We start from the raw sequence: 26,622 nt of genomic DNA on the forward strand, positions 1-26,622 counted from the left end.
GGATGTGTATGTGTGAGTGTGTGTGTGTGTGTGTGTGTGTGTGTGCTTGTGCGCGCGCGTGCATGTGTGTGTGTGTGTGAGGTGGCACTAAAATGAGGCCAGTTGCTGCCAAAGAGAGACACAGAGAGAATAGAAAGGAGAGAGAAGGTTGAGGTCACACAGAGCAGCACTCGGCTAAAACGCTGATGTTTCAGAGTGCTCTGCTCGCTCTCCTCCCCGGGTTTCACCTCTGCAATAAAAACAAATCTAATTAAAATTCTCTCCAGCAAGTCTCAAACAGAGTCAGGCGCTTTCTCTCTCCCTCTCTGTCTGTCTGTCTGTCTGTCTGTCCCTCTCTCTCTTCGTCGTCGTCCTCCTGCACGGTCTAACGAGTAAACACAACCAGTGCTAGCTCTTCCACTTAGTCGAATTACGCTCATGGTCTACGCATGTGCAAGTCAGTGTGTGTGTATCTGTGTGTTCAGTTTTATTTGCTGTATTAATTTCCAGATGATGAGCAGGGTCGGGTATGCATCAAAGACGGCTGCTTTGCCTCTCTGTGAGGTGGTAGCCTGGAGCTGTAATTACAAAGACTTTAAACAGACTTCCTGAGACACACGCTCATGTGGAAACGTTCAAAGCCCGCCGTTGGTATATACTGGTTATGCAGGCGAACATGATGATGGGTGGGAAGGAGGGAGGGGGACTTTGTTAACACACACAAACATGTATGAAATATTGACACAGAAACACATATCCTAATGTATATTTTGAAATATGAACTCAAGGGCTGAGCACAACTGAAGACCAAAAGCATATCACTTATAATGTGGCACAGGAGGATTGTGTTACTCAGACTGAAAACCACTCAACCAATCAAATTAACTGATTGAAAATTTTGTAATAATAACATAAAAACGACATTGTAAATCAGCAGCAAAGAGATTTTTTTTTGACTGAATGGCTTTACTTTTTTTGTTGTTGTTTTTTTTACATCTTGTGAACAAAATAGATATAATTATTGAAGGTTACGACCCGCAGATGCACTGACAGACGTAAATTGCAACAGTGAGAGCCACCAATCAGCATCAAGCTGTTATAGAGGAATTCATTCCAATGCTGCGTTCAAGACAACTTGTACATCAGACGCGCGTTTCATCGTTGCTCTCTTGACATGTCAAGAGCACATCAAGAACTGAGGAGACACCATCAAGATGAGTGCACATTCTAGATAATTCAAACAGTTTAGATAGCTGAATAAACTTGCTGTTGCTAAGTAACAACAAAGTTGATTACTGTTGATAGAAATTAGTTGGTTTTCAGTCTGGGTAACACATTCCTCCTGTGCTACATTATAACTGATGTGCTTTTAACCTTCAAAAAAAATGTGCTGTACCCTTGAGTTCATATCTTAAAATATACATTGGGATATACCAAGTGATTTAGTCCCCTCATCAATACCCCTTTACCTTCTGACCACAATGGCCAGTTTTTTTGGGCTGTTACATTTTATTCCGTGTTTAGTTCAACAGTAGGGTAAAAAGTTCCCATTCAAACTCAGAACCATTTAAAGGGTGAACGATAAGAGCTCATTAAGCCATTATGGATTAGCTCCCTTGTTATCCAGCAGAGGGCGATCTAAAACTTCCATCAGTTTGACCTGTTGGAGTCCTTTGACCTGTCGGAAAGGTAAGCTAATCTGGCTTTGTTACACAGAATGGGGACAATATCAAGCAGAGCGAACAATCATAGTACCAAAAAAACATCTGAGGAACAGCGTGTGGAGGTTCTTTTGGTTCTACGTCGCATGAGAAACGGTGATGTCAAAATAACAGCAGAGACTGCAGGATTCCTCAATGTTTGATAGGGTAGAAAGTAGCAAGAGGGTAGCGCCGGTGTTTCTGTAGTTGCTGTTTTATCTTTTGGTTTTTGGTTTTCAATCTCAATCCTGACTGACCGAAGACCACTTGTCATATGAGGGTCTGAGACTGGAATTAGCAGACGTAGGGGTGAAGTGGGCTGAAGTGGGCCACAAACTGCCGCATTCGGCTGGGTTTTGTGTGAACAGTGCTAATTGGAGTCGCAGTATCATTTGACGCACAAGTGAATGCTGATTAAGCAGTGACACGGCCAGATGTTAGCAGGTGTAGGCAGTTTTTTTTTGGCCAAACTGCTGACATCAAGTTGGAGAAGTCAGAGTTCTTTAGTGATACCTGATAATTTCAGAATTTGATACCGTTCAATTAATTTTTCCGAATTCTGTATATCAGAGTTGTCTTGAATACAGCAAGAGACCTGAGATGAAAAAAACAACAATCAAAACAAACAAACAAAAAATAGAAGTCACAAACAGCAGATTGAGGGTGAGGGAAAAGGACAGCATACTAACTGAGGGAGTAGAGAGAAAAAAACAGTGAGACATTTTGACTGCAGTAAATTAGAGTGACGAGAGTGCAGGGGACAGGGTGGGTGGGGGTTGGGGGCTGAGAAGATGGTAAAAACTAGGAGCGAAAGGTACATTAGGATTCTGCCGGTGGCTTGTGTCTTTGATGCCAGCTGTGGGTGATTAGCTAGTGATGGCTGCCTTCTCCAGATCCCCTCCATCTTTTATGATGGGAGCCTAATGGAGGAGCTGCCCCCTCTTCTTCCAATCTTCTCTCTGTCTCTCTCTAAATATGCATATAGACAAGTGACAAGCGCAACACTTAATACACGAGTTCCCTATGAAATGACTAAGCACACAAAGGGGACACAAAATAAAACCACACATGCAGGCCTACGTCAACTTAAGGCAGGCACGCCCACATGTAACTGCTATATTCTCTTTGTCACGCAACAACACTTCCATCCATTATAGATCACAGGGACGACCGAGAGTGACGAGGGGTGCTTAGAGGGGAGCTGTTTGTGCCTCTTGTCTCCTCCCTGAAGTAGCAGGAACTCATCTGACAAATATGCTTTACATCCACTCTCCTTCCCATCCAGCCAGCCGCTTTCAGTAGTCCCATCAAGTCTTCCTGGGCAAGAACTCAATACGATGCTTAATGGAGAACGGCAAAACGAGTCTAATTCAAAGTGATGTACTGACACAAGACCCTCCGCGCTGCGTCCTGCTGAGCTAATGTCATCGTTTATCACACGTGTCCGAGACTGTTTTTTTGGAAGTGTATGTGGAATACAAACCAGTGCGTCTGATAGGGTGGACGAAGTACATGGGAAGAGTCATAAAGCTGTCTTTCTCTCTGATCCATCAAGTCTGGAGGTTGACAGCTTATTAGATCCTTATCATGACGCATATCCACCCCAACACAATCTTTTGTTTCTCCCACACACTCCCATCAAGCACCCCTTGTTACTTGACCCCACATCTCACTGCCCTTCCATTAGACAATCAGACAATTAGACGATCAGAGTTGCCAAATGCAGCGTGCGTCTCCCACTCACCTGCTCTCCAGCACAAACTAGACGGCTATAATTGTTGGCGAAATATGTGTCACATCAGCCTGGGGTGATGGAATATATGGCAACCTTTGGTTTCTTGTGGTGTTTAGAGGTACCGTAGTTACAAGATTCTTGGATGTGCTTGTAATGTTACCCATCAAGCAGACATAAATACAAAAGTGGGGAATCTGTGGAGGTTGAATTAAGCCCTTTTTAGTCAGCTAATGAGCTTAGTGTGAGATAGTGATCAGCAATCAGAAGAAGCCGGCCCACACGTTTGTGTCAGTGCGCCTGTCTAAAGGACAGGGGAGACTTAAGAATATACCCACCATCCCTCGCCTCACCCCCTCTTTTTTCTGACAAAATCCTTTCCCCTGTCACTCACCAGTGGGCTGAATGCGAAGCTGAGTCTTGTCACTCTGTTTGCGAGTCATGGCAAACCAGCTGCCGTCCGGATCCTGTATCCACTCTGCAGCTTGGCAGTAGAGCAGGCCTTGGTCCACCGGCTGCAGCTTGTGAATGGTCAACCTATAGGATGTAGCGCTGGTTTTGTCCAGCCTCAGGTCCCCCGCTGCCATCCTCTGACGATACGGCCCTCCGGAGCGAAGAACAAAGTCCCTCGATAGGGTGACCAGCTCTTGAGGTGGGGCGGCTGCATCCTCTGGGGCCCGCAGGTACCAACCGACTGACAGGTGAGTGTGTTGTATTGTGGTGCGAGACACCTCGCAGGCAAGTTGCAGTGTGTCACCCTCCACTTTGGACAGAGTCTGGGCTGGAGCCGTTACTGTCAGTGAGTCAACGATAACTGAAAGAAGAAGAAAACACAAAATTAGAACTTTTTTTCAACCACCATTTTTTTTTCTTTCCCCTGTTTTTCTCCTAGATTATGCAAATTCATCCAACCAAGCTGCAATGGCCATTACTCCACCTACTCAGCTGCTAAGAGATTAGAAGAGAAGACATGATACAAGGACATGATTCCTGCGTCATATGTGAAATCATTGGCTGCATCTTTTCACTGGAGTTTCACAAGGAGGACATATTGTATGGGAGTATCATGGTATTCCCCCCCAGTTCCCCTCCCCCCTGACCAAAGGACGCAGTGCATTCATGTAAGTGTGTAACAACTTATGTCCACCAAAAAAAATCATGACATTCAACTGTCAATCTTCAATTTGGATACATGCCTATGAGCTTTCTTTTCCCCCCAAACATCATATTTATGGGTCTATTAGCGTGACTGTGGGGAAAGTGTGAGTGGTTGAAGCTCCAGATTATGCACAAGTCATTCTACAGAGGATGGCTTCAGCAGCTACATGGAGCACAAGAGAGTCTTTGTTGCATCCCGCCTTTCTGACATTATTCACTCAGAAATAAGTCACAACAGCAGTTAGACACTCTTGGAATGGTGTTTCGGTTAGACTTAAAAGACACAATAAGTGTTGCAGAGGTTATGTAGGAGGGGATGTTAGAATATTTCATTTTGGGAAAGTGACTTATGCTCCTTGTCCATAAAAATATCTCAAATAGTGTGTATACTTTAGCTCTTAAATGTGAAGGACTAGCTTCAATAATGCAGACCGGTTTGGTTTATGCCTCCAGTTATGGAAATAAACAGGCAAACTACTGTAAGCGCCTCAGGTTCTGATTTAGTATGAGGAAGAGTTGTTAATGCAACTACACAATTTTTCTCCCTGAGGTAACCGCCATCTATATTTCATACATGACTTTCGCATGTTACTGTGCGTTAATGGAACTTTCTCTGCCTCACTCAGCCAGATCCCGCCACTCGATTAGATGACATGTGGTTTGTTGTAACTAACACAACAGCTCATTGTTGGCATCTCAGGGCTGCACTCCCTCTCGCTGAACTTCTCAGACATTTCTCGATCACACGTACTAAATATACAAACAGCAAGTTAAACTGCCGTAATAAACAATCAGCCCCATCTATACGGGTGAGAACGGAGGACTTGGAGCCAGATGGTCGAGAGCAGAGGAGATGAGAGTGAGGGACAGAGAAGTGCAAGGAAAGAACAGAGGCATCAAAGTTTTACATGATGTGATAAATTCAGAGAGCAGGCAGGAAGCACTGCCTTCAGAAATAAACATGTGTAGCGTTTAAAAGGAGCAACAGGAGTTTTTTTTTACGGATGGTGCAATAATGTCATAATAAAAAGAAGTATATAAAAAGTATTTTCAGCATTACTTTGTTTGCAACAGGGTGGTGTTTATGAAAAGGGTGATTTCACTGAGGCTACAGGCATCCATCAGGCACATCAATAGAAATGCACATGCGTGCAGACAATGGCCGAGAAAGCAGGGAATACACAACAATATTGATGTTCAGCACTCACAATGGATCGCAGTCAACCATTTAAGATAGGATGGGGGGGAAAAAATGAATTAATGCAGAGAAAAGCTTTCTCGCACTGCTGTGTGGCAACTTCTTAGAAAGCAGAAAATGGAAGTGCTTTGTGTGGGTTAATGCTAGTCAAGTGCTTTGTCAAGATGTTTGGCTATGCAGGCTCTTAAGGGATTCTCATTGTGGGGACTATAAATCAGCATGTTTGAGGTCTGCTCTTCTCCTCAAGTCACCTTCTATGACGAGTCAAGCATTCATTCATGTTCTAAGCCAATTAACCCATTAATGACTATGTTAAGTTTGTTAAGGAGAAACAACTGATAGGTGTAAAGTCTTGATATTTGGTATGGAAATACACTCCAACCTAGACAATGATGAAATTACTTATACTTTTATTTTGGAGGTATGCCAGAGTATGATGCCTTTCCCTTGGGATCCCTCTACTCACTATATGCCGCAAGATATACAAAATGAAAAGATACAATTTCGCTGTTGGGAATATCATGTAACAGAGTCATTAAACTTGTCAGTAAAACTTTCAAAATATAGAAACTGATACATGTATTCAAGTACAATTGTTACTGGAGGTTTCTGACTCAAAAGTGTTGTGGGCAAAAAATAATTTAGGCAAAGAAAATTTACGAAATAGTTGCGCAAAGCTCATACAAAAACAACTCTAAGAACATACAAAAAATCTTCTGTCTGAATACACCAGTAGTAATTTAAATTATGTCCTATTTTTAGTTTGCCGATATGAAGTTCGACAGCGACTCAGCACAAGACCTCGGGCCGACAGTGTGAAGACGAAAACAGCAGAGCTATGCTGGCACCGCTGTGATTTGTCAGCGCACAAGATGACATGAAAGACAGAGGCCTGAGCTTTCAGCTGACAGACGGATGAACACTCAGCATTTAGGGTTTTTATTTTCAGTGCATTAAAAAAATGTAATTTAATCTAATGTCGCCTGGTTAGCACAGACACTGGGCAGAGCTTGCCTGAAAAGAGCAGCTGGATCCCGACAGGAACACTGTAGGATATCATGTTAATATTAATAACCCTACACGTGATATGATTTTTCTGTGCAATTTTGATTCTATTTGTGCAATATAAACATGATTTACAATTTTCAAGAGGAAGAAAATATTGGGACCACATTTCCATTTTTTGGGTTTAGATTATGGAGGAGGAGGAGAAAGGAATGGATAAATGAATTTCCAATAGTAGTTTGGTTTGTTAGTAGTTGTTATTCAAAAATTTCACTATTTACTCATCGCTTATTGTATTGTGTGCTGTATCTTAGAACACGTTTAAACTAAAAACAAAACACAGAGTGACATAAAAAACAGATTTGATATCAGGCAGCCCAGCACAACACCAGCAATGTTAAATATGAAGTAAGCAGGCATCAATGAGCTAATCCGCTATTTTGATGTATGCAAATACACAACCAGTCGAGAGTTTGGATGCACCTTCTCATTTAATGGTTTTTCTTTATTTTCGTAACTATTTACATTGTAGATTCTCATTGGAGGAATCAAAACAATGAATGAACACATATGGAGTTATGTAGTAAACAAAAAGTGTTAAATAACTCAAATATGTTTTATAATTTAGATTCTTCAAAATAGCCACCCTTTGCTTTGCACATTCTTGGCGTCCTCTCGATGAGCTTCCAGAGGACTTCACCTGAAATGGTTTCCCAGCAGTCTTGAAGGAGTTCCCAGACAAGCTGAGCACCTGTTGGCCCTTTTGCCTTCACTCTGTGGTCCATCTCATCCTAAAATGTCTCGATTGGGTTTAGGTCAGGTGACTGTGGAGGCCAGGTCATCGTCCTGTTGAAAAAACTGGATGGGACAGCGTGTGGCTGCAGGATGCTGTGGTGTGGCCATGCTGGTTCAGTGTGCCTTCAGTTTTGAATAAATCCCCAACAGCAAAGCAACCCCACACCATCACATCTCCTCCTCTATGCTTCACAGTGGGAACCATGCATGTAGAGACCATCCGTTCACCTTTTCTGCATCGCACAAAGACACAGCAGGGGAACCAAAGATCTCAAATTTGGACTCATCAGACCAAAGCCCAGATTACCACTGGTCTGATGTTCATTCCTTGTGTTTCTTTGCCCAAACAAATCTCTTCTGCTTATTGCTTTTCCTTAGTAGTGGTTTCAACGCAGGCATTTGACCATGAAGGCCTGGTTGGCCCAGTCTCCTCTGAACAGTTGATGTAGAGATGTGTCCGCCACTAGGATTCTGTGTGGCATTTATCTGGGCTCTAATCTGAGGTGCTGTTAACTTGTGATGTCTGAGACTGGGGACTCGGATGAACTCAGCAGAGGTGACTCCTGGTCTTCTTTTCTCGAGGCGGTCCTCATGTGTGCCAGTTCCACTGTTGCGATTGATGGTTTTAGCGACTGCACTTGGGGACACATTCAAAGTTTTTGCAATTTTCCAGACTGACTGACCTTCAGTTCTTAAAGTAATGATCGACTGTCATTTCTCTTTACTTAGCTGGTTGGTTCTTGCCATAATATGAATTCTAACAGTTGTCAAATAGGGCTGTCAGCTGTGTACCAACCTGACTTCTGCACAATGCAACTCTTGACACCAACTTCATTAAGAGGGGAAGAAATTCGACAAATGACCCCTAAGAAGGCAAACCTGTGAGGTGAGAACCACTTCAGGTGATGACATCATGACGCTCATTGAGAGAAAGCCAAAGGTCTGCAGCGCTGTCAACAAAGCAAAGGGTGGCTACTTTGAGGAATCTAAAATATAAAACATATTAATGGCTATTTAACAATTATTTCTTTGCTACATGATTCCATACATCTTGCTTCATATATTTGATGTCTTCAGTATGTATCTACAATGAGGAAAGTGTGCAAAATAAAGAAGAAACATGGAATGAGAATGTGTCAAACTTTTGACTGGTAGTGTACATATTAGACATATAATACACATGAAGTAAGCAAGCATGTGTTTGATTGATTACCCCCCCCCCCCCCCCCCACACACACACACACAAAATCAATCAACAGCAGACAGGAAGGCAGATCAGAGAAAAAGATTGGCAAGAAGAAGAGAAGAGAGGCCATGTAGTCACTGGAGTGGAACATGACACTCAAAGAAAGAAATAAAGATAAAATACAAGTGTCAGGACAGAAAAGGGAGCAATAAGGTGGGTCAAAGCCTGCAGCACCCTAACGAGGTCCAGACAAGAACTCCGGCAGAGGACTTGAGAATACCGACCAGGAACAAAAATGTCTCCTAAAGCAGTTCTCAATTATCTGGACTGCTTGATAAACAGTTTTGCTGGAATGTTAGTCATGGGTCCAATAAAAGGTTTCTGCTGATATATTTGTTTGTTGGTTGTATGGTCAAATGACCAATATGGGAATTTAAGTCGGCCTGTTCATGTGTTTATATTAAAACGCTTTATTTATAACAGTTTTAGTCCGAGCGATCTGGCTCTACTAATGTTCCTACTGTTGTGCGCTAATTCTTCAGTATAATCATTCCGTTACTTTCAGTGGAACCATATCATGATGGAATGTTCTGTTTGTTTCATGAAGTTGTGTTTTCCAAATTAATAACTTGAAGTAATTAAGAAGTCAGTGAAGTTTGGAAAGAATCAAACTCTTGTGATGTGCACCAGTTCAGACACTGATTATTGTGATCAAGATTGTGAGACAAGAGTCCTCTCACTTTGACTCTTCAGACAACAGAGTGAGTGGCATAGACATACTGTTACCACAACAACACACCTACGCTACAACCTGTCGTTACCATAGCAACCCTCCCACATAATGCAATAGGCCTCTGAGAAATGCAAGGAGTTACTATAAAAACTGTCCCCCCCCCCAACATCATTCAACCCAAACTCCTGTCCCCTCTTGAGACCCAAACTGAAAATATCCCTTAGTACCCTTCCTATAAAGATATTTAATACTTTGACTTCAGCTCAAGACATCTGGGCCAATCGGATCCCTACGCACGGATATGTCCAGGAGAAAGAACCAATCAGAAAGCGCCACCCAATCTCAGCATTTCTAAGAGTCAGGCTGAGGTTGTAAACACACTGAGATCTTCCAATAGCCCCACTGACCTCAATCTGGGAGAGGATTAAGAACAGAATGAGAGGGCATTCTCGGCCACAAACACACAATCTTGTCACTTGAACACTGTATCGTCTTACCTTGACCATAACTGCAATTCGCCTGATTCAAAAGAAAACGGCATCATCACTGTTTAAAAATAGCTTCACAGAGACCAACTTTTTGTCCCGAATAACAGGTCAGTCCCCACAACGTAGGAAACAGGCAGACGTCCCTGCAATGTCATAACTATAAGAGTACACACAAACAGTACTTAAGGAGATGCCTGATATTTTCAGAATGCCTTACTTTGATTGTATTTTAACGCGTTTTAAAACATTAGGCTGTTTCATCATAAAACTGTTTGTGTTTTGAGTAACTAAGCCATAAAGCCAACATTTATACCCAAATGTTCAAAATTAATTTGATTCCTCATTTATATAATACTCTCAAATCTGCAGGAGTTTCCAAGTACTCATGATTAAACCTTTTTTTTAACCAATGAATCGGATAATCTTTATGCATGTTCTCATGTGTGAATGTGAAGAGAATTATGATCTGTATATTTCTACCTTTTTGACTGACACAGATACTGTCAATCCCTTATAAAGCTTTAAAACTACTTTCCTGCTGCTCTACCTCATCTACAATTTTTACTTTCATCTCTCTGCGTACCCGATCTTTCCTACTCTGTCGGTGCTCTGAAGTGAGCGATGGTTGTCATCCCTCAAGCTGGCCTTTTAAGTCCAGTCACACAGGGATAGAAATGCGGGGGACACGAGGACACACACAAAAAAAAAAAAAAACAGTGAGGAGGAGATTTTGTTAAGATGAGAGAAAAAGTGTGATCTGTACATTTTGCATGCATCAAAAAAATTTAACATCTCTTTGCACTGTGTGAAAAAGTCTTTTTAAGTTGTGGCGGGAGAAAAGGTTCCTCGGAGGAAATGGAAACAACAGGAACTCAAACCAGGTTTGTGTTATATATATTGTGCATGAAGGTAAAGGCGATGTAAAGAGCGTTTGATTTTGTTTTGCTTAACATTAAAATAATATTTTAAAGTTTATTACTTTGAAATTGTAATACTTTTTGCCTGTCTTTGTCTGCTATATAATATATTTATGTCTATAAGCAGCAGAGGGAGATGTTCCTTAAGAAACTCCTGTGAGAGCTACTGACTTGCTAAACTAACTAAACATTTTCTTTTTTTGGGGGGGCTTCAAACTTCTAAAGTCTAAGAATATTCTACTCTCAACAAGGCAGACCTTGCTTGGCAAGGGAATATGCTGGTAATGAAAAGACAATGTGCATACAGTGTGTACTCTGACTCACCTCTATGAGATAGTTAGCTGAATTGCTAGCTTGCTAGCTATCAAGCTAAGCTAAGATAAGCTAACAAGTACGCCAACCCCTAAACAAAAAAATAAATACACTGGAGAGAAAAAAAACAACATTTGCTCTCTGCTGCATATTTTAAACACGCTCTGTAATTGTATCTGTTTTACTTCTTTTCTATCTTTTTAATAATTTTACTGCCATCTTATTTTCCATGTAATAATGTGCGTTCTGGTTTTGTTCTCTTTTCAAAACTGTCTTGTAACATGATTTTAATGTTAACATTTTGTTCCGTCTCTGTTGTAAAGTACTTTGAGTCCAAGAAGCTATATAAATAAAGCTTACTGTCACTATTAATCATTATTTGACTAGTCTTATTCATACGATAATAATGGCAATAAACATTCAAGTCTGTAACTTGTAGGTTATGTTGTTTTACTTTAATTTCTTTAAAAAATCTTTTTCATAGTTAACATATGCCACTCAAACACATGTGAGCTAAAAGTCAAAGCTGACACCTAAATAAGTGTAGTTTCATACATCCTCTGTATACACAATGAAAAATAATAAATCTCACCTCAGTATTTTTCAATACAATAAATGACGAGCTATGTGGTTTCAACCAAAATTAACATTTATTATTAGTAGCTAATGGACTTGAAGCAACACAGACTATTCTTAGCCAACATTTACTGAACCATATATACTCAAATATATTATTTGTGAAGAAAATGTCCATTACTTTTCCACACTTTGTCTTTACTTACTCTTTCAAAATGTCTCCAGGCCAGGAAATGATTTCAGAATACCACTTCTTTTCCAAGTTTTCATGACTGAATAAACCCTGTTATGATATTCACAACACAACTGTCTGGGATTACAGATGTTCAGCCCCAGCTGAAGTGGTCACCGTTTATGGGTTATAATGGCCTCAAGTGTCTGTGTGTGTGTTGCTGTAAAGCAAATGGCCATTTGGCAATGCCAGTGCGGTAATTATTGTTAATTACTCTGTGAAATTGAGAGCGCAGCTTAGAGGAAAAACAGTGAGTGGGCGATCTTCAGCACTACTTCATAAGAGTCCGGACTCACTGAGCAGACGTCACTTACTGACCCAGGATGCCTGCAACACATGCAGGCGTATTGGGTCAGGAAGTAATAGAAATAGAGATAAATACAGAAACTGTGCCCACACATGTCTCTCTCATACTTGTTATCCATTACCCTGCCCATTCAAATCCTCCACTTCTTTGTTCTTCTCTTTGAGAGCTGTTGATGAGTTAGAATGAGGGATGAAGAGGTTTAACTGGGACATTAGGAGACAGAAGAAATGAGGGTAAAAAAGGAGGAAGAGGAATGACATGAAAGAGGAAGTACAAAGAGGTAGTGCCACTTTGCTTGATGCATCCAACACAACACAGCCTGACTTCTATACAGGAAATGGAAAATGGCTTCAGATAGATTATTATTATCCTGTTTGTATCCTATAAATAGGGAGTGTACTTGTCACTCTGACTTCAATAACTTACATTCATGCACACACACACACACACACACATACACACACCCCACATACACACACGCACACATACACCAATCTGTGGAACAACACACTGCAAACACTTCCCCAGGAGACGGGGAAATCAAGCAGGTCTTCAAACAAAGCATTGTGAGCAACAAGTAAAGCAAACTCTGACAAACTGAGGTCTGCAAACCATCCCAAGAGCCAGCAAGGACAGATGTGGAGTAAATAACGAGATAAAAGGGCAGAGGAAGGAGCACGCAAAAAGAGACAAGTGGGATCTCTGTGTAGCAGAGAGGAAAGGGAGGTTTTTCTTTTTTTTAAAAAGGAGTTGAAGGCTGCAGTGTGGGATCTGGAACCTCAGCGGGGGTTACATCCATAATACAACACACGCACATGATCAGAGGAGCACGGCAACGTATTGAGTCTTAGATACAGAGCACCACTCCATCTGTTTCTCAGCATTAACATATTTCCGTGTTATGTAATACGAGCATAATAGATGTGAAACGCATTGACCCAATGAAATAATTTTGTATAATGTGTAATTATGTACAGTAGGTTTTTTTTTTTTTTTTTAAAGGATGTCATATTTGCCTATGAATTAATCTGTTGCCACGGTGTCCCCGGCAGAAAGCCAGCCTACACAGCAGCTACTGATAAATAGGAGCATTTACATTATTGTCCTGCAAGCATGTTAGGATTAGTATCACATGTATGAGCAGAAAATCAAAGATGAGGCTCTCGTGCCATTGTAGCCTCATAGCCGTGCATAGCTTACAGTGCATTCAGGCAGCTGGGAATGGATCACTTCTCATGTGGAAAGATTACCAGTAGGAAACGTTCAGATAATGACAACTCTGATGTGTTTCTGCTGTTAAATTAATGACAAGTAACAAACCCACTTACAATCAGGAGGTTATTTCAGATGATTTAACAGTATTGACAGTTTGGAAAGAGAAGTGGCTCACGAGAAGGTTAACATTACCGATCGGTTAATCAAGACCTAACTACACGCCAAAGACCAAATTACAGAAGGAAAATATTGAATATCGCCCGACATCACTAAACAGTCCACTAATGAGCGCAATGCTCATTAACAAAAGGGAGATTTACTTGCGTTTGGGACTAGTGTTAATGAGTAATTTTGTCTTCGTCTAAAGTCAAATCTCCTTGTTAGATATTATCAAATTTAATAATCTTCTTCCTGCTTTTATTTAGTCAAGTTTCACAGGACGAAGTCAGAGCATTTGATCTTAAACTGTTCTGGTCTAATCTCAATCGATGAAAACTTTGATGTCTCTGTTCTGTGTCTGCCCGTTCAATGAGGTCTCTCATGTTAGTAACAAAGAAGATGCTTTTAATGTTTGCATATACACACACACACATGCACTGAATCATCCATCCATCCAGCATCATCTTCCGCTTATTCCTTACTAGTAAGGCTCGCGGGGGGGCTGGAGTCTATCCCAGCATCAACGGGCGAGAGGCGGGGTTCACCCTGGACAGGTTGCCAGTCCATCACAGGGCCAACATACAGAGACGAACAACCATTCACACTCACAGTCACACCTACAGTCAATTTAGAGTATCAATCAGCCTCGTCCCCTCTTGATGTCTTTGGACTGTGGGAGGAAGCTGGAGTACCAGAGAGAACCCACACAGGAACAGGGAGAACATGCAAACTCCACACAGAGAGATCCCGCGCCCGAGCCGGGACTCGAACCCGGAACCTTCTTGCTGTGAGGCCACAGTGCTGACCACTGCACCACCGTGCAGCTGCACTGAATCATATTCATATAAATAAAATTACATTTTATTTGTATGAAAAGTGCTACATAAAATAAAGTCTGATTCACTGACTGAGGCCGGGGCTTTTGGGCGCCTGATTTTGTTTCTTTATTAGCTGCTTGACTAAAATGCAATGTTCTTGTCAAGTCTTAATCAGCGTTTAATTTAATCTCATGTTTGTGTAGTTTCCACTAATTTACCACCACTTAGAGCAATTTCATTCCTCATATTTCACCACAAGTACTGCGAGGTCAAGTGAAGTCAATTTCGTTCCTCGGAGCTCTTGAAAACTCCCGTGTTCCTGGAGGGACATTCCAAGTTTGACAGTTGTTTGCGGTCTTCTCCCACATCAGACCATGGAACTTTCCCACTTCCCAGCTGTACGACTGCGCTTCCCTGTTATTTTTTTTTTTTATTTCTAATGACAGGAATGTGCTTGGCCAGAGTAAATCTCTCTCTTTAATAAGGTCGGTGTTGTTCAGGGTGATGACGTGGTGGCAAATCTGGTTTGTAATATTCAAAACAAATGCCAGTGATTTCAAAACAACCTTTATTTAAAAAAAAAAAAGAAAAAGGCTGAAACCGTAAGCTCATTAGTACCTTTGTCTGTTTTGGGTTTTTTTTAAACTCATCTCAGGGGCGATGTTAGATCTTTTTGGGATATTAAATTCAATCAAATTAAATTAACAGAGTTGGATAGTTCCGAGGTCGTACTGCGTAGGAAAATGGCAAAATCATTCATTGGACTGCATGAGAACGATACTGTGTGCAATTATTTGTGACAGGCTCTGTTTGCAAAGACGTCAAATATTTGACATTGACAAAGCGAAGGTCTCAGGTCAGAGGCATTAATGATTTCCACATTGTAGAACACATTTGGGTATAACAAGTAAATGTTACATTAACACATCAGATTCATCCATGTGACAAAATCAACAGGATTCAGGACCTTTTCACAACCACATAATGACTATCTGCAGAATGTGCGACTGGCCTTGATTACATAAACCTTGAGTCGGTGTGCAAACTGTATAATGACTTTCAGGGGGCGCTTCCTATTCTGTGGTCAAAAATGACAAATCGCTTATAAAGTATTTACTTTAGCTTCTGCCTTTAGTAAGAAACACAATAAGAAAGAGACATGGAATGAAAAGTCACTGCTGCTTGCCGTGCATCAGTCAGCACAGGGGAATCGTGGAGACAGAGCGAGACGCTGTTTATTGTAGTTATTTTACAAACCCAACCTTCTGTGAGGAGCAAGTACACCTATATAATCCTGAGTGTAACCACACATACATTAGTTACCTTCTTCACTTTCTGTTTGACAGAAACAAGGGGGGGGGGGGGGGGAGTAATTTTCCACAGAGACCTGACTTTGACTCTTGCATGGAAAATGCATGAAGAAAAAAAAAAAAAAAAAGAAGATTAAATATTTTTAGAGACCACCAAAAATTCACAAATCTTCTACGGAAGAAGTTCTCTGGCTCACTCTGACTCCCCTTCAGTTCTCTTAGCTCATTTACAGCCATGGAATTTTTTTTTTTTTTTTTTTAGCACAATCACTGCGTTGTCATAAATTACATCCGTAAATGTTAGTCATACCAGAAATCTCACTTGAGATGGACTGGCAGTGCGAATAGTTAAGATGTTTTTTTTTTTATACCCGGTTAGACCTTAAAACACACAGAAAAAAACCTAAAGAACTTCTGAATTGTTCTGAAAAAATGATGATAAATGTCAACACCCACTAAAAACCTTATTTCTCCACCTTTGTAGCAGGTGGAAAGTAAAACCAAAGAAAAGGTTACCGTTCCTAAAAGTTTAAAAAAAAAATCAATGACCAACACCTAATATTACATGGATTTTGCATCTTGTCATAAAAAGAGAATCATACTAATGTGTCCTTGGGTCCTCAGGCACCCTCATACTTTGCTCGGCTGCCTTAAACCACGGCAAAGCACGACTGGCTCTCCTCTCCTCACTCTGATATCAGAAAGCTGAGTCTGATCTGAGTCAGGAAGCTTGACGGACAAAATTATGTTTTACCACAGGAGCGGGACAGTACTGGAGTGACCTTGCAGGGGCGCGGAATCACACTTTGTAGCAAGATATACAAAGTTTGCTACCCAACCTGTTCATTTCTATTTAGCTTTGCATTCAGCGAAAAAAAAAAAAACAAACCCCAAAAAAACAACCTAGCTTGGTATATATCTGGAGAATCTTCCTCAATCTCCTGGGATACGCATATTCCGCGATTCCAAATATTAGCGGTCTGGATCGATCATATTAGTCAAACAAGCTATATCTGGAGGGACAAACGTGCTTGGGCGCAGTACGAAGCACCCACTGTGACAAGGCCCTTAAAGTTAGAAAAACTACATGAAGCATTATGGCTACATTTTCATCCAAATGTAATCAAAAAGGCCTAAAAAAAAAACAAAAAAAAAACTTGCAAGCTTCTCTGTTCTCAGCTCAGTGTGTGCAAACTACAGGCAACGATGAATTATCAAGATGACCGAAACAGCAACAACAATTGTCTGTCCCTCGTAACTGCTTTTGTAAAACTGATGCAAATGAAAACAAATGATGTTGCTTAGTAAATGAAGCGCTGTGAGCTGAAGGCCTCATATGCCGGCTGATTAAAGAGGTTTCCACAGTCCTATCATAACACACCAAATGCAATCTTCTAAAAATGTGAGGAGATGAAATAGAAAAGGAAGGGGGGGGGGCAGAAGAAAGGGGCGAGGGGATATGAGAGATCTTACAGATGCGGTTATGAGATTTTCAGCTAGGAGCTGCGAGGTCCCCTGCTAATGGAACCTGACTCTCAGTAGGCGAGTGTGTGTCCTGCGCTGTAACACAGAGGTCACAATGACTGAAAGGGAAAAGGTCTTTTCATTTCATAAAAGGGTCTCTGAAGCATTATTTCCTGTGTCATCACACCGTTATTCTTCTTCAGGCCCTGTCCCATTTCTCTCCTGGATCGGGGGTTCTTTCATCGATGCAACCCCTGAAATCCCATCCCCCCCATTCATGCACCCTTTCTCGACCACATTATCGTGCAAGTTTCTTTTTCATTTGACAAGTTGCTTGTCAGCACCCAATTATCACTTTCTCCTCTTTTTTCTCAGCCGTCTTCCTTCACCCGCTTGTCCTCTTTAAGACTTTCTTAGAAACACAGAACCCCACATTTGATTGAGCCCTCTCGGACAAATGGATTGTACAAAAACATCAGCCTTTGTTTTGTTTTGTTTTTTTCAATCACTGGGTCATAAAACTATTAAAGGGAGTAAAATCCCCTGAGTGTGTGTGAGAGGGAGTGAGCTCATTATACCTAAAGCCAGAAGGAGAGGCCGATCAAAATCAAGCCTGACTCCCCTCTTACATTTCCATCCAACACAGATAGTCAGGCCTGAGGGGACAGCTGCTCTCTGACACACACCGAGTGGTATAAATGACTGAGGTACTCCTCTTTTACTTGGCCAAACATTTCCTCCAGAGTCGTGACTCAGCCGTACTGGGTCACTGAATCGCATGCAGTTTTAGGAGATGAGCTGCTTATTGTCATTATTTTTCCCCAGTATGTTCATGACAAAGTCACGAGATGTTTTTTTTCTCACACGTCACCAACTTCAAAATGCATGCTTTTAAAAGGCTAAGAATTGCAATTTTACGATTTCCTGCAGGTTTTGAAAGTGTCCCCTTTAAAGTGCCCATGGAAACCTTCTTTTGCTTGAACTTATCGTGTTATAAAAGTCTACAGAATAATGACACCCTCTGCATGTGGTATGTTCTCTTCAAGCCTTGCATTTACTAGGCATTTTGTCCATCACAGACCTGGTAAATAGCTCTGCTTGTACCCAGACAGAAACAAGCACCTGGCTGCTTGTAGCAGTAGCCATGTTGCTATCCTTCCATCCTGAATGCCCATTCATGACAAAGGCAATAACATATTTCTGGGCAACCTGCAAAGGAAGCCATCGCTTGCATTAACATTGCATTTCGGAGCAGGCTATAACTCAAGTCTTCCAACCACTGGGTCAGATAGACTAGCAGAGAGCAAACACTTTTAGGGAACCACAACTAAAATAGACTTGGAGATCAAGAATCTATTCTTTTTTATTTCAATAAGAAATATCCAACAATCTCACACCTTCCACATTTGATGGAGCTCTTCCTTCAATCTTTGGTACTTCTTGAGCTGCCCAAGCTCTTTCCTTGTGATATTGCAGATGCTTGTGATGTCTAAATCAATCACTGCTTCTCCCTTCAGCTCCTTGTCCATCACCACAATTTCTGATTTCGCAGCCAGCACTCGCTTTTCAGCCTGGGACCACAAGTCCCACATGGAGAGTAGCTTTGCCATTCTCAAACGCCTTCGGCACCGTCTCCCTTTCAGACTTGGGGACTTCCAGTGTGCATTAGCTAGCATCCTCCTACTTTAAACTAAGTGCTGGACAATTCTCAGGAGTGTACTTGTCTTTAATTTGGTGTGGTAGAGTTATACATCAGCTGACCTGGAGTTGAGTGCCACTTTCTGCACCGTCCTTCAGCTTTTTCTAGGATTTCTCGATATCAGCCAAATCTGTCTGTCCATAGTACATCCCACGGAAAGGCTTAGTCCTGCATGATACCTCTGCTTCTCCCTCACCATCTTCTGCACTCCCTGAATAGTTCATCCTCAGAGGCCCCGTTTCTAACCTCTTTGTGGATGTTCTTCCTGGAAAGTGGCTTGAATACTAACCCTCAATTGCTCTTTTCACTGATCTCAGTCTCAGGTTGCTGGACTTCAGATGGAAGTGTGTGTGAGAAGTCTGAGAAGTTTCTGGAATCAGCTATCGTCTCCTTGGCCGGGCCAATTATCCAAGCCAGGTCTTTGACAACTGTTACAGCATGTGTGTTAATGGTTTGGAGCTTATTCACCGAAAGGTAACAATAGTAACGTCCTAGGTGTTGACCATTTATCAACTAATGACACAGACAGCATCATCTGAAAACAAAACCTATTTGCTATGATGTTCACCATCAACTGCCCCCATGTGGAGAAAAAAAATGATCGTCCTGTGTGTGATAGCGCTCGGTTCATGGCGTGCATGTATAACACTCACCCCGCAAGATTCACTGGTTTATTTTCTCGAACTGTGCATGTGTCCAGGTTTTCTAACTGGACGGCACAAACAGAGAGGGAGAGGTGTAACAAAAGAATAAAGTGGGAGAGGAAAGAACAGAGAGATGGGCAAACAGTGAAAGAGTGGGCTTTGTTATTGTCACAGGAGAATGGTGACGTGGATTTAAAAGGCTGAATGTTGCGATAAGAGAGGGATCCGTGGTGAGAAGAAGCTTTCAAATATGAGACGCTGTACACAAAGGCGAAGAGGAGGATTTAACACCAACTAAGACACACACAAACACACATCGGCAAGCACACATTCATACACACATATGACACTACCTCTCACTGAGGCCCAGCCAGGAAATGAGCCTGAGTGAGTGTAGGGAAGATGGAGAGTAAGCGGCAGATTAAAAGGCAAGGCATGAGAGGAGGGGTAGTCTGAAGAGAGGTGGGAGTATGAAAGACAAATCTTACTAAAAGAGCTCCAGAAGAGCTATGTGCAAAGCTATCGTTGACTGAAATCCTTCAGAGCATCAGAGATTTATTCATCATGTTTAAACACACATGGGATAACCCCCCCCCACACTCCCCTGTTTAGTATCACCTTTCTTGTTTTCCCTTTCCGTGCATATTCTCCCCATCTATACAAGCTATACAGACCCGCTTCCTCCAGTGTTTCATCTGTCACACACTTCTCTTAGCATCTGCGACCTGCTCATGTATCCAAATGACATGAATTACACCAAACACCCGGTGCTCAAGAGGAGAGACATACACACAGCCAGACCTGTGCGTGTCTGTTTTTCTTCCCCATTTCTGCAGGCCTGGAGGTTGTTGGGACATGTGCAGGGTTTTGCTCCATCTGCCAACAGCCCACTCTTGTTGCCACCTCTAAACACACACACACACACACACACACACACACACACACACACACACACCATAGCTATAACCTGTCTACCTACAGGCAACCATCAGACACAAGAACAGTGTGTTTCAACACATCTTCATATGCACACTATGAACACATATACATATATATATACATACATATATATATATACATATATATATATATATATATATATATATATATATATATATGTGTGTGTGTGTGTGTAATTAGCAGAAGTCCAACTATTAAAACTAATAGGTTTCATCCTTCCCCTCTACTCCCTCCCTCTTTATTCTCTCTATACCCCTTATAGGGGCTCCAACCCTCCTCTCTCATCCCTCCCTCCGTCCATCACTCCAGCCCCAGATGGTAAAGCACTGTGACCAATTAAAGACTTCCCTGAGGACAGAACCAGTTATAGCCTCAGCCATCTGACCATTTCGGTGCGCAAGTTTGTGTGTGTGTGTGTGTGTGTGTGTGTGTGTTTGTGTATGTGTGTAAATCTTGAAAAAACATATCCATGTGTTTAATCAGTGTACAAAGACTTGTCTTCTGCCAGTTCCACACCCCTTCCCCCTGAAAATGGGGAACATTAGCATGTGTAATACCTTTTTGTTTTGTGCACCAACACAACGAAAAGATACAAATGAGTTGAGACAGACTTGATCCAATATCTGTATCAAATGCCACAGATGTATTGATTGATGTAATTAACTCAGATTGACATCTCTAATCCACATTCCGATCAAACAAAGCAGCCGACTTCGCCATGAGAGACTGTCAGGGATTGGTATCACGAGTCAGAATCATCAACTGAGACAATCAACACCTGACATCCTGAGTACATTGATACATTTAAATAATGTCAGCATGCTTTTCTGACAGTTGCTCATTGCATAACAATGATGTCACGAGTCTACGCCAACACAAAGAATGATGTCATTTATGTTGACGGTGTTTCTACACTGTGTTCAGGCACAACATAGGAAACCCAGTGCATACCCTCTCTTTTTTCTCATGGATAATTGATCAGAAATCAGTAAGAGAAGTAATAAAGAATCAGACCAATAAGCAGAATCGATAATAGCATCAATATCGATAAACTTTGATCAGTTCTCATCCCTACAGACTGTTTTTCACTCCCACCTGTGAGTTTCACATTTTCAAATGCAAGTTAAGTCCGTCTTTTAAAAAAAATCCCAACATTCGCTGCCCTTTACCAGCTAGTTATTATAGTAACCGTGACAATGAAAGCCCACTGCCCCGATGACAGAGTTGACATTTTCCTATTGCACTCTTTGAAAATTTCCCCTAAATTTGAAACTCACTTGTAACGAGAGGGCAAGTGGGGAGTTCATACCTCTGCCAGGATGGAATGAGTATGAGTATGAATGAATATTCCACTCCCTTTGAGGGGGGGGGGGGGGGGCTGAATTGTGAACAGCTCGAGTAATGGGATGAATTTTATAGCAGGGGTGTAATGGTACATGTTTGAGTACTGATGTTAATTTGGTACAGGTTTGGGAAATACATGTACTCAACAACTACAGTATTGTTTTAGGCACTCGAGGTCCCCTCTTGCCAACCAGTAAATCCTGAAGGCCACTTTTACTTACTTACAATCTTATTAAGTTACAACATTACTGACTCCATCATTCTTCTGGTATCCGAATGTAGGTGTCAAAGTCGGACCTGAAGCGATAGGAAAGACATTTCTAATACAGAAGACACAGTGAGCTATGGCGGCCTGCCAGATGTGCAACAGAAGTGGAGGAGTATTAGCAGGTGCATACAGTGTTGGTGAGTGATAAGAAGAAACAAGAGAACGGCTAAAGGAAGTGGCCTGTGCTCAATCACTTGGCGCCCACTAAGCAGGGCAACAGATGAGCTAGCAACTGTCTGTCTGAGCTGCCAACTCTGAGGGGAATTAGACATATGCCAACCCTACCGCACACAAACCCCCACACAGACCCACACCCATCTCCACATCCCAATGTGGCTGCCTGGCACGGGGGCAGAGGTGACAGCATATGTCTGCTATCCACTCCTGAGCCAACAGAGACACCAGTCAGTCCTGATCTGTTTGTGTGCACAAGTGTTTGTAGTATGTCTTTATTTTTTATTTAAAAAAGTCCAAATGAAAGCTTTAAGACACATGGTTTTCTTGATTTGGCTTGATTTACTATGATTTTCCAAACGGAGGCAAACTGAATATACAACTACCATGACCTCATATAAAATGGGGGTTAACTCAGCATTAACGTAAGTCTGAGTGCAAGCAGACATTGTCTCATGAATGAGAAAAGTTTGGGCTAATAGACAATAAAATATCAGTGGCAGTGCCATGATGAACTGTCTTAAGGTCCACCTTAGCGACAGGCTGAGGAACCCAAGACATCTGAAGAATTCTTTATGGGCATGTAATGAATGATGCCAGACTAAGGGGAGCAATCTTTGTGCAAATGCCGTGGTCAGGAGTTTTAATCTAACATGCATGTTTTTGATGGTAGAGGTTCTCCATACACATGGGGGGACATGCAAACTCCATGAAGAAAGGACCTGGGTTGACTGGGACTCGAATCCCTCTTGCTCTGAGGCAGCGATACAAACCACTGAGCCTCCTGGATGGAGCTAAAACTGGAGCCGCTACAGCTTGCGATCCTTGACCTACAAACATGATGTTATGAGAAGGGGCAAACTTGAACAAGTTAGGTTTTTTTGTTTGTTTGTTTGTTTGTTTTTGTTCCAATATTATGGACAGTACGTTTAATATCTTCTCTTTTAATTTTTTCTTCACTTTTACACAAGCACTCAAAAACAGCTCCCGGCTGGCTCAACCACCCACGCTCAAATCCATTACCTCAGATGTTTTAAGTAAACCTCTGTTTCTCATTGCAAATAATGAGGCTGGGATTAGCATGGTAATGTGGTGAGTGTTATGCTAATCTATAAACTGGTATCAGCATTCCTGACAGAACCAGAATTGTTACTCCACACTGGAGTTGGTAGCTCTGTGGGTTGAGAGGTTGAGCCTCTGACTGCATCCATAATCATAACGAGGTGTGATCAAATTATGTCTACGTGTGCATTTCAAGATTTGCACCAGTTTGTACCTAGCATACGAATGTTAGCTCAAATGGCTTGATGATGAAATTGATGCTGTACTATGTCCTAAAAGCTTAAAAGTATAATATTCAACTTCATCATTATGCCTGTTGGCTTATAGTTTCAACACGCAGTATATAAAGTCATCAAAACATGCTGCAGCAAATCTATGAGGTGCCATGTGCACAAAACTAAATCGCTAACCAATGGTTAGCATAGCACTTTTAGCCTGCTTGCAGTTAAACAACCTCTTCACACATGTGATTCATCCCTCTCGGCATCTCTAACGTGTCAAGTGTTTAACATTTGAGATAGGTTTATACCTGTGTATGATCTCATGAATATGTTTAAATGCATTTTCTGTGTATGTATTTGTGTCGAGGGGGGTTATCAGATGTTTAATGTGAACCTCCTGACCCCCTAGTGCTGAGATGGGACTTCAAAGCCGTTGCGAGTATCAAACAATGCGGAAACAGCCTGTCCTGGACCACACTCACAACCACATGAATCCCGCAGGCTATTATACTGCAAGTACCACTCTTTTCTAACACACATTTTAAAGACATGAATACAAATACTCGTTAGCACATCCATTCACATCCATATTCATGCTGTATTCATATTCAAACTGTGGCTGTGTTCTGTTAATCTCACAGAGAAGAGGCAGCAGGCCCCTGAGGGTTAGCGCTTAGCTAAACTAATCAAATCAACTACAGGAACAGTAGCGCATCTTTAGCCCATTATATAAACATTAATAAACAAATAGACATATACAGTATACTCAGCACACACACCAACATGTACACACATGTATTAAATCCTTTCTCATTAGCAGGGCTTGCTAGCGTGGGCGTTGAACTAAGCTAAATGCAGAGAATTTCCGACATCATTTATATTTTCATGTGGGTAACAGCCAAAATTTAAAAGGAGGTGTTTGTTTCAAAGTGTGTCTCTAGGCTATGACAATAGCATTTAGAGTATATCATGTTGAACAGCTTCTGAATGGGTGTGCAAGACTGACCTTATAACTAGTGAGAGAACGGCACATTGCAGCACTTGAACGGCGAGATGCAGCACTGCTTTTGCTTTGCCAAGTCAGTTGGACATTAAAACAATACAGACTGGGTCTATTCCCTGGCTTGTTCCAGGCAACTCGCCCAAGATGTTTGCCATAGTTGTAATATATCTCGATGGGATTTCTGAAATCAAATGTTGTGTAATAATAGTATCAAAATAATCATATGCTGCCATTGGCATGTGAATGAGTCCCTCCATCAGACAGGGAACATCAGTTGAAATGGTCCTTCGATGTTGTCCAGACTGCCTCCAAATGTGGTTTGAGTGATCTGATCTCAATGCATCTGCACTTAGAGCTTTCCACACTCGTTATTATCAAGTCTGAGCTAAGCCTTGGAGGCAGACAACCATTCACACCTGTCACCAATTAACCAAACTGGCATGCTTTTGGTCTATGGTAGGGCCCCTGAGAACCATACAGTACCCATTCCGCACGAGAGGTGCGAGCTTGCTGGCAGGTGGTTTCATGGCAAACCAGAGAGCTAACATTGTGTCATGCAGCCACTTGCTAATTAGTGGCATATCATGCTGCAGCAAGCATTGCTGTTCTCAATGTGGGTCAACTTGGTCAAGGGATTGGTCCTGTGAAGGACTGGGTCCAGTTTGACCTCCCACCACTGCGATTCCCTAAAAACTTGGGAAAGTAAAAGATAAATATGTACAATTTTACTGCTCTTGACTGACTGTGTCTGTTAGGGATAGAATTTTTCAAGTCACTGAAAAGAACAAGTAGTACCTGAGAGAAAACCTCATAGCCAGATGACATTTGAACACCAAAAGTCTACATTTCTAATCCCACTGCAGCAGCAGCTTTTTGAGGCCTTTAGACTGGTGTAGAAGGTTGGTCTTCAAAGATCCCTACGCTACTACAGTATGTGCATACGGAACATAGCCCTGTGAGACTAGAGAGTATCAAGGTGTCTGTTGCCAAATTCAACAGCTAGTTTCATCAGCACTTCTATTGTCTCACAAAGTGATCTGCTGGGTTGTTCGAGCCCTCTTCAGTGATCAGTGGAAAGCATGAATTCTGGACCAGTGGGAGCATTACAGCATCGTCTCTCTCCAACTCAATTATGGCTATGACATCTGTCCTGACTGACAGCTTGCTACAGAGTGTGACTGCAATTGTATTTTTATGCGCGTATATGCATGAGCCTGTGTACGCTGGGACAGCATGACAGTAAAAGTTACAGAGTAGGAATCCTTGGCCGCTAAAGTAGATGAGATGCGCAAGGAAATGGCGAGCCAGACATAGTGATAAAATCTCTTTCCATTTGGAGTGCTGCCTGGTCTGCAGCTTAGAGCCACTATGTACAAAAGACAGAGACGGGAATGTAATTGTAAATTAAACTGAGGGGTGATGTTAAGGCCAGAATGAGGGAGGGGGAGGGGTCACGCCAAGGAGAGGCGAGAGAGATAAAATATAAAATGGGCCAGTCAAACATAGGCCTCTGGTCCCAATCAATACCAACAGACACAGAGATACAACTTTCCTTGTCTATTCATCTCCGCTTTCTGTCCTCTATCCACCGTTTTGCGTATCCTTGAACGACTATATCTCTCTTTGTCAACACAAGGCTTCACCCATAAGTTTGTCCCTGCAAAGATGCTTATCCTCATTTTTCTCCCCATCTTTCCTCCTTTGTGTCTATTCAATCACTGGCTCCCTCCACTACCTTATACTGCATGCTTCAATCACCCGTGTACCCTTCTACTGTGCTGAAGCTCAATGAACAGCTGTATTGACTAAACCATACACCTGCACGACCAAACACCAGCTTGAGGCTGAGGCAGGGGCCAAATGAAATTGACTCTGGAGCTTTGGATTGATAGAGAAAGTGGGATTCAGATGCGAAGGGAAATGGGGTGTGGGGTCTCAGTGTCACCCGCTGTAAAAGGCAGAA

The 26,622-nt window shown here is 41.9% G+C and overlaps 1 protein-coding gene across 2 annotated transcripts in view; it reads right to left on the minus strand.

Annotated features, from left to right (window-relative positions):
* The window catches only part of igsf3 (immunoglobulin superfamily, member 3), an 89,201-nt gene that overhangs the window by 33,378 nt on the left and 29,201 nt on the right, over positions 1-26,622 (minus strand). For both annotated transcript variants that reach the window (XM_086220523.1, XM_086220524.1), the window contains exon 3: positions 3,806-4,225. In XM_086220523.1, the coding sequence (XP_086076649.1) occupies positions 3,806-4,225 (420 nt within the window). The remainder of the gene's footprint in view (positions 1-3,805; positions 4,226-26,622) is intronic.

This window comes from Aulostomus chinensis, chromosome 12, assembly GCF_037954235.1.
Source record: "Aulostomus chinensis isolate RoL2024-O1b breed Wild chromosome 12, RoL_Achi_v1.0, whole genome shotgun sequence".
NCBI classification, from domain to species: Eukaryota; Metazoa; Chordata; class Actinopteri; order Syngnathiformes; family Aulostomidae; genus Aulostomus; species Aulostomus chinensis.